At 44.6% G+C, this 9,727-nt stretch overlaps 1 protein-coding gene across 1 annotated transcript; it reads right to left on the minus strand.

Annotated features, from left to right (window-relative positions):
- Window positions 1–7,372: 7,372 nt before the first annotated feature.
- On the minus strand, window positions 7,373–9,085 carry LOC127684952 (sperm motility kinase X-like). Its single transcript, XM_052181708.1, has one exon. It carries the CDS (start codon window positions 9,083–9,085, stop codon window positions 7,373–7,375), a length of 1,713 nt encoding a protein of 570 aa, XP_052037668.1.
- Window positions 9,086–9,727: the final 642 nt, after the last annotated feature.

Below are 9,727 nucleotides of genomic sequence, written 5' to 3' on the forward strand. Positions count from 1 at the left end.
TCAGCATGCAATAAGGACACATGCTCCACTATGTTCATAGCAGCCCTATTTGTAGTAGCCAGAAGCTGGAAAGAACCTAGATGTCCTTCAATGGAGGAATGGATACAAAAAATGTGGTATATTTATACAATGGAGTACTATTCAGCCATTAGAAACAATGAATTCATGAAATTCTTAGACAAATGGATGGAGCTGGAGAACATCATACTAAGTGAGGTAACCCAGTCTCAAAAGATCAATCATGGTATGCACTCACTGATAAGTTGATATTAGCCTAGAAACTTTGAATACCCAGAACATAATCCACAAATTAAATGATGTCCAAAAAGAATGGAGGAGTGGGCCCTGGTTCTGGAAAGACTCAGTGCAAGAGTATAGGGGAATTCCAGAACAGGGAAGTGGGAAGGGGTAGATGGAAGAATAGGGGGACAGAAGAGGGCTTATGGGACTTGCGGGGAGTGGGGACCCAGAAAAGGGGAAATCATTTGCAATGTAAATAAAAATAAATAAAAAAAATACCAACTCAGTTCTTCACAGAGTTAGAAAAAGCAATTCTCAAATTCATCTGGAATAACAAGAAACCCAGGATAGCTAAAACTATTCTCAACAACAAAAGAAATTCTGGGGGAATCAGTATTCCTGACCTCATGCAATACTACAGAGCAATAGTGTTAAAAACTGCATGGTAGTTGTGGGTGCAGGGCTTAACTGGACCCTGTGTCGCCTTGGTTCCACTGCTGATGGCCCTTCAGCTGGACCAGCCACTGCTGCACTGCCGCTGCCGCCACTGCCGCCTCCGCCGCTGCCCTCCAGAACGGGGAAGTGGGAAGGGGTGGGTGGGAGGACAGGGGAAGAGAAGGGGGCTTAACGGGACTTTCAGGGAGTGGGGGGCTAGAAAAGGGGAAATCATTTGAAATGTAAATAAATTATATCGAATAAAAAAATTTAAAAAAAATAAAAAATAAATTAAAAAATTAAAAAAAAAAAAACTGCATGTATTGGCACAGTGACAGACAAGTGGACCAATGGAATAGAATTGAAGATCCAGAAATGAATCCGCACTCCTATGGTCACTTGATCTTCGACAAAGGAGCCAAAAACATCCAGTGGAAAAAAGATAGCCTTTTCAACAAATGGTGTTGGATCAATTGGAGGTCAGCATGCAGAAGAATGCGAATTGATCCATTCTTATCCCCATGTACTAAACTTCACTCCAAGTGGATCAAGGACCTCCATGTAAAACCAGACACACTGAAACTAATAGAAAAGAAACTGGGGAAGACCCTTGAGGACATGGGCACAGGGGAAAAGTTCCTGAATAGATCACCAATAGCTTATGCTTTAAGATCAAGAATTGACAAATGGGACCTCATAAAATTACAAAGTTTCTGTAAGGCAAAGGACACTGTTAAAAGGACAAAACGGCAACCATCAAATTGGGAAAGGATATTCACCAACCCCACATCTGATAGAGGGCTAATATCCAATATATACAAAGAACTCAAGAAGTTGAACCCCAGGGAACCAAATAGCCCTATTAAAAATGGGGTACAGATCTTAACAAAGAATTTTCACCTGAAGAAATTCGGATGGCCGAGAGGCACCTTAAGAAGTGCTCAACATCATTGGTCATTAGGGAAATGCAGATCAAAACAATCCTGAGATTTCACCTTACACCAAGTCAGAATGGCTAAGGTCAAAAACTCAGGAGACAGCAGGTGTTGGCAAGGATGTGGAGAAAGAGGAACACTCCTCCACTGCTGGTGGGGCTGTAAGATGGTACAACCACTGTGGAAATCAGTCTGGAGGTTCCTCAGAAAACTGGACATGAGACTTCCAGAGGACCCTGCTATACCTCTCCTGGGCATATACCCAAAGGATTCCCTGGCATGCAATAAAGACACATGCTCCATTATGTTCATAGCAGCCTTATTTATAATACCCAGAAGCTGGAAAGAATCCAGATGCCCCTCAAAGGAGGAATGGATCCAGAAAATGTGGTATATTTACACAATGGAATACTACTCAGCAATTAGAAACAATGAATTCACAAAATTTTTAGGCAAATGGTTTGATCTGGAAAATATCATCCTAAGTGAGGTAACCCAATCACAAAAGAATACACATGGAATGCAATCTCTGATAAGTGGATATTAATTAGCCCAGGAGCCCTGAATACCCAAGGCACAAATTGCATAACAAATGACTCCCATGAAGAAATATGGAGAGGGTCCTGATCCTGGAAAGGATTGATCTTGCATTGGAAGGGAATATAAGGACAGAGAAAAAGGAGGGAGGTGATTGGAGAATAGATGGAGAGAAGGTTTATGAGACATATGGGGAGGGGGGATCTGGGAAGGGGAAATCATTTGGAATGTAAACAAAGAATATAGAAAATAAAAATATTAAAAAAACAATGAATATAGAAAATAAAAATATTAATAATAATAATAATAATAGTCAGAAGATGGAAAGAACCCAGATGTCCCTCAACAGAAGAATGGATACAGAGACTGTGGTATATATACACAATGGAGTACTATTCAGTTATTAAAAACAATGAATTCATGAAATTCTTAGGCAAATGAATGGAACTAGAAAGTGTCATCCTGAGCAAGGTAACCCAGTCACAAAAGAACGCACATGGTATGTACTAATAGGCAGATGCTAGTCCAAAAGCTCAAAATAAACAAATTACAATTCACCCATCACATGAAGTTCAAGAAGGAGGAGGACCTAAGTGAGGGTTCTATGGGTCCTCTGAGAAAGGGAACAAGATACTCACAGGAGCAACAAGGGAGGCAATGTGAGGAGCAGAGTCTAAAGTAAAGGCCACTCAGCAAGTGCCCTACCTGGGGATTCATCCTATAAACAGTCACCAAACCCTGACACTATGACGAGAAGCATGTACCAAAAGGAGCATGCCATGGCTGTCTCCAGAGGGGCCCTGCCAGAGCCTTACAAATACAGAGGCAGAAACTAGCAACCAACTACTGGACTGGGCTTGGGGGTCCCCAACGGAGGATCTGGAGGGTAGTCTGGAGGAGCTGAAGAGGTTTATAGCCCCATGGGAAGAGCAATGACTTTGGATACCTAGACACCCCAAAACTCCCAGGAATTGAACCATCAACTAAGGGGTACACATGGATCCAGCCAAAAATGTGGCAGAGGAATGCCTTGTTGGGCATCAGTGGGAGGAGTGGTCTTTGGTCAGGTAAAGTCTCAATAGAGGCCCTAACAAAGGGAAACGGGTGGGGGGGGTGTTGGGGGAGGTGGGAGTGTGTCAGGTACAGGGGCATATACATGGAGGCAGGGGGTGGGAGGAGGGGTAGGGAATCGTTGGGGAGGGGGGCTTTTAGGAGGGGGGAAATTGGGAAAGGTTTTACCATTGGCAATGTAAATGAAGAAGATAATTTTAAAAAGATTAAAAGAAAAAGAAAAAACAAAAAAGAAGGCAATGTATTTTCATAAAGTGGCCATGTTCCAGCTCAAGTACTAACAACATGGCCACGTTGCCCTTCTGGCTAGGGGGTTCAGAGTCTAGGGTACAAGAAAGAGCCTCTGGAATCTCACTTCACATGGAAGCAAAGTATCTGAGGTCAGACATATGTTAGGGGTGTCCATGCATAGAGGCCTAGAGAGGCCTTTGCATGGATCTGTGAAGGTGAAGCCTTGATTGCCATGGAGACTCAAAGATGTTGGAGATGCCATAGTCTTGGGATATCTCCTGAAGAAACCTAACACTGGGTTGAATCAGCCCAAGGAAAAGAAGTATATTGTAGTCAACAAGGCTGAAAGGACTTGGAAGTCTGAAGAGTGTTTTGGCATCAGACATGAAGATGCAGAGTTTGGAGTGTGTCCAGTTTCTTTTCAGTCTTCCTTTGCACCCCATTTCTGCACTATGTTCTCCTTATATCCTTTGGAAGGGTAATGTATACAACCTGCTATTGTTTTGAGGAGTATTTGATTTGCTTCTTTCTTATTTGTGATTTCACAGAGGATTACAGTTAAGAGATTGAAATTTATAGATTCCAACAGAGCTGGTGCTAGGAGAGACTATGTGGACATTCAAAGAAAGATTTAATGATTTTGCATTATGATATGGCTATACGACTACAGAGTAGAATGTAGTAGTTGGAATGAAAATGGCCCTGATAGTTTCATACGGAGTATCACTTTTAGAAGGTGTGACCAATGGAAGGTACACACACATGCACACACCCTACAAACATAAACACAGACATGCACATGTGCATGCATAAGGACACACACACACACACACACACACACACACACACACCAAGTCTCCATTACCTAAGGGTACACCACTTTGCATATGGCTCCACAAGCAAGCCCAGTGACTATGGATTAGTCACCTGCTGACTGGATCAGAGTGCCCCAATATCTTGCTGGCCTTGACACAATCTCACAAACCCAGATTTCCTGAATGCTAGGACTAGGGCAAGTCACAATAGGCAAACCAAAAGACAAACCCAACTCCCAAGTTCTGAGTAAATGAAACACAAACATGAATGTGAAGATAGGTAAAATGAGAGGGTAATATGCTGTGCAAAGGCAGCCATGAAAGGAGGAAAACATCGGATACAGGAACCTAACATGAGATGCTAAAATGGAAGGATGTGGACCTAAGGATGGAAATCAGTCAGTGTGTAGCAAGAAGTCAGAGATGTACTGCAGGCAATGAATGTGGTGGATTATCACAAATTGCCCAGGTTCTGTTCACCAAGCCTACTAGTATGATAAGATGGCATATAAAAAATAGTGGTGGCATTTGGCAGGTGAAGCAGACAATAAAATTTATTTTGAAAAGAACATAATCATACTTCCTTCACGAAAAAAGGGGGGTATGCCAGGTTGCTGTGTGGAGCTTCTTGGTAACACTTCTTTTGCAGGCACAGCATGCCACCCAGCTCTCTGTCCACATCCTGGGTAGCGAATCTTCACCCAGACACAGGGTCCTTAGAAACTGATCAGTTCTGCAGGCATAAGTTGATGTTACTTCTATGGGTGGTACCAACACAATTAGCCCCCAGCTATATTCCCTTGCCCCATGTAGACTGGAGGTGATTGATTGAGGGGACTTGAGATGCACCTTACCTTGGTCACTTGACTCCTGCCAGAACAGAAAGGAACTGTTCCTAGGGAGGAAGTACTTCAAGCTGCCTCACAGTGTTCTCTTCAAATCCTGGTCAGGATAAGATGCTCAGTGTGCATCTTTCTTGTTCATCTAAACCCACTCACTTGTGGGTCTGCCTTTGCCCTACCTCTGTATCAATCATAGGAGCCTCTTCCATGAAGGAGATCTGAAAACAAGGAGTTTTGGAAAGAATTACAAAAGGCCAGTTGTGAATCTGTAAATGACCACCTCTTGCCAATGGCCTGATCCAGGAAGCATCACCTGAGTGCCTATTGCATCCAGGTTTGCTGGACTCAAATAGGTGGCCCTTTCCCAGTCCCCTGCACATGAGGCTGTCTGCAAGCCGTGTTCTGTGTTGAGTGATGTTACTCGTGTTTTCTGCAGTTTCCCAAGCATGATGCTTTGGAATCCTCACTAATTGACTCCAGGAGCTCATGACCCTTCCCACCCTGAAATGGACAGAAGAATGAAGCAGCAGTTGCAGCCGCAGGGGAAGCAGCAACAACAGCAGGGATGGCGGAAGCAGCAAGGACATGATCATGTCAGGAGACAACTCTATGCTAAATATGATTCATATACACCAAATAGTTTGCAATAGAAAATGGTGTGAAGAAACAGAGGAGTCCAGTTCCTTTTGAACACATTTGAGGATCCCTGGGTATCTCTACTTGTTGGGAATGGGACAAGTACAACTGTACACTCAGAGAATATCACATACTGTCATATCTCATCTGTTTTACCATCAACATTTCCCTGCCCCCTTCAATACATCTTACCAGCAACTTCTCTGGTCTCTAGTGGCAAGAACTTCAGACCTTCCCTTGGATCTCCTCTAATTGCAGTACAAGCCTCACCTTGTACATGGCTTTGTAAACTTTGACAAAGTGGTGAACAAGGTCCATCCTGGCTTCCCAGACCTCCTAGAAAGCTGTAGAATGGGGAGGTGATGGGTCAGAAGGGAATGAAGACAACACTGGAGGAATGTTTCCAGGAGGACTCACTCAAAATATGAAATTACCTTCTTTGCTGTAGATTCTTTCCACTTCAATAAAACTTCATTATTATCCACTGTGCATGTGTGTGTGTGTGTGTGTGTGTGTGTGTGTGTGCGCACACGTGTATGTGTGTATATGTTTCAAACCAAATGTAAAGAATATCCATCAAATGACTTAAGTTTGAGTGTAATGTGCACAAACAGAAACTACAACTGGTAGCTTTGTAAGGGCCTCAGGATCTCCCTCACTGTAACTCTGCAGGATCCAGGATGCTATGGAGGCCTGCTGCAGAGCTGTGGGGCTGAGTCATCTCTGCCCCCTCTGTACTCACTTCTGGATTCACGGTTTCTCAAGTCTATTGCTGCCTCTAACCTGGTCGCATATATCTCTTGGACACATGGAACAGGTCAGTTCTTCTGGGCTCCTTCCTCTGCCTCCATGACCACTGTCTCCTCAGCTCACAAGTACACCTGGAGACAGGCCACTGAGCTGACAACCTCACTGTGTTTGATTGTCCTCTAAAATCAGGTGTTTCTTCTCACGTTCCTTGGTAATCAGGAACAATCCATGGATGGTTGTTCCAAGGCTCCTAAGTCCTGTGAAAATCAATGCAAATGGCCACAGGTATTGTGTGACTGATGCCCAGTGTAGAGCTTCCTTACATCGGATGGGAAGAAGGAACACTGCGCAGACCGTTTTCCTTCAGACTTCAGGGAAAAGCAACATTTTGCCGCTAGAATAAGCTAGAGCTTCCCACTAGTCACCTGAAATTCCTACCTGGCTCTCTCCTCCCTGCTCCTGTCTGTATCCTCAGCAAGCTCCTCTTCACTCTGGTATCATCCTCCAGGGACGACAGGGCCTCCGACAGCACTGGAAACAGACAGCAGAAATCTTAGAAATCTGCAGGACTTATGCTTGGCTGTGCTGGCCCTGTGCAGACATGGGACCTCAGGTTGATGCTGCCCAAGTTCTCCACTGATCCCTCCGAACTTCTCCAAACTTCAAACATCCTTGCCTAACATTGGGCCACTATCCTCTGCTATCTACATGTAGGTCAAGTTTTGGAGGACTCCTCATAGGAGGAAGGACAGGATGGAATTTTTTTCCCCAGCCTGATAGATCCAATGTCACCACCGCCCTCAACATGCATGCTGGTATATGTTAAGGGAAGGAGGAACTAGAGAGTGTATCCTTTCTAATCACACCCCACCTACTTGTTTCAGCCTGTGTCTCTGAAGCACTTTTCATCGACTGGCACTATTTCACTATTTCCCACGGGGAGGCAGCAACACAGTCTTCTAAAGGCATTGGAAACCCTCTTCTTCAGGCCCTTCCAGACCCGCATTCTCAGTGGCATTCTGGGCACAGGCTGGGACCTCCTTCGGAGCTGCTCCTGATGGTCTGTTGTGCTGGAGGATGAGCTACTCTCTTGGAGGGATTCAGTGCCTATGTTCTCTTCCTGGAATTTCGCACTGGGGAAGGGTCTCCTGGTTGTGGAACCCCAAGACCATGTGCTGCTACTTGTGCCTATGTTCTCTTCCTGGAATTTTGCACTGGGGAAGGGGCTCCTGGTTGTGGACCCCCAAGATGATGAGCTGCTACTTTTGTCTGTAGACTCAGCACTCTCACTGGCCACATCTTGCGTGTTGTCAAAAGCTGAGGATTGTGAGGATGTGAACAGTGAGTATGTCGTTCCTGACGACGTGGTTGTTATTTTTATTGTTGTTGTTGTTGTTGTCATCGTTGTCGTCGTCATTAACTTCCTTTTCCCTGATGAAGTTGTGGAATTGCTGATGCCCTCCTTCTCTCTGAATCTCCCCTTTCCAATGTGAGGCATAAGCCATCGCAGTGGGGAGGTGTTGTCCATGAAGCTACAGTCATGGCAAGAAAGGCTGGGAGGCACACTATGCCTCCTCTTACAGCCTTTCCTCCCATCTGCAAGCAGCTTAGAGCGTGTGTGTGAAGGGACGATGGAAAGGCTATGGGCACTGTTTACCCTTCTCAATGTCACATTAATGTTGGCAGCTTTTGTAGGGTCCAGTAAACCACCATGGCCTCTATCATGATAAAACTGGGCCTGCCAGGTAGACTTCTGTTTTATAATCAAGTATGTCGCCATGGCTGGACTATACTTCTGTTCCCTTAAAGCATCTCTGAGTTCTTTAATCTTGCACCCCATCTGAAACATTGCAAATGCAATGTTCGGGTCTGGGTCTCTGGGAATTTCCTCTGAGGATCTCAATTTGTCTTGATCATGGCACAGCCATGGGTGTGTCAATATTTCATTTATGGATGGCCTCATTGTGGGGTCTTTTGTCATTAATCCCTTTAATAGGTCTTGAATCTCTGGTGACAAATGATATGGAATCCAGCAGCTCCTGTATAGGATTTCATACTTTAACTCAGAGAGCACTGTCTCTGTGAAGGGAAGGTGGCCCACAACTAAATAATATAATACGATTCCCATGCTCCATATGTCGGTTGCAAGGACATTATACTCCTTTTTATCCAAGACTTCAGGAGCACAATACTGTACTGTGCCACAAAAGCCTTTACATTTTTCCCCAGCAGCCAGTCTTTTGCTTAAGCCAAAGTCAATGAGTTTCACATGCCCCTCCCTATCCAACAGGATGTTCTCAGCCTTGATGTCTCGGTGGGCAATATTCTGACTGTGGATATAGTGGACGGCCAAAGACAGTTCCCTAAATATGCTGCGTGCCTCTTCCTCATCCAGACGCCCACACTTGCTGATGTGTTTCCTCAGAGATCCCCGGGATGCGTATTCCATCACCAGATAGGTTTTATACCTTGCTTCTATAACCTGGAAAAGCTGTATTATGTTACTGTGATGTAAGCGTTTCATAATATCAATCTCGGACTTTACTAGAAAGTCTATACTTGTGCCCCTTTTCAATATCTTGATGGCTACCATGGTCTGGGTCATAAGGTGGACAGCCACTTTGACTTGGGCAAAGGACCCTTGATCTAGGGTACCCAGGATATAGTAATGATGTGCCAGGGTGTTCCCTTCATGGCAACTGGACTCCAGCTCCCTCGACATCATCACACTTCCCTTCTCTTGGTCAGAGTCACCAGGAGCTACAGCAAGTAAAAATGGCAGGGAAAACAAATTAGCATTCCTTTTGAGAAAGTCACAAAAGAGATTCTGAGATTAAAAGTCACAGACACCTCCACAGACAAGTCTTGCTCTGCCTCAAGGACAGAGGGAAACCAGAACAAAGCAAAGACAAACACAGAGGATGGAAAGAAGGAAGAAGGCTCAGAGCAGAAGGAGAGCAAGGGTGATGGAGGACAACATTTTAGCCAGGAGAACAAGGATCCCCATTTCAAAGGACAGAACATTGACAAGCTTACCTGAGGCATCCATTATGAAGTGAAAGCCCTGAGCTAAGGGCCACACTTGAACATCAAGATAGCTTTACCCAGTAATGTGTGGGATGCAACTTGCCCCACTAGACAAACACAGTATCTACACGGGATGGGGGCAACAGACACACAGCACCTATGAATAAGAATGAAAATTTGTCAGGTTTTTTTTTCAAGAAATGAATGT

Source organism: Apodemus sylvaticus, chromosome 5, assembly GCF_947179515.1.
Source record: "Apodemus sylvaticus chromosome 5, mApoSyl1.1, whole genome shotgun sequence".
NCBI lineage: Eukaryota > Metazoa > Chordata > Mammalia > Rodentia > Muridae > Apodemus > Apodemus sylvaticus.

Excerpts from the sequence above, each read along its gene's own strand:
- LOC127684952 (XM_052181708.1), bottom strand. The coding sequence starts at position 9,085 with ATGGTAGCCATCAAGATATTGAAAAGGGGCACAAGTATAGACTTTCTA.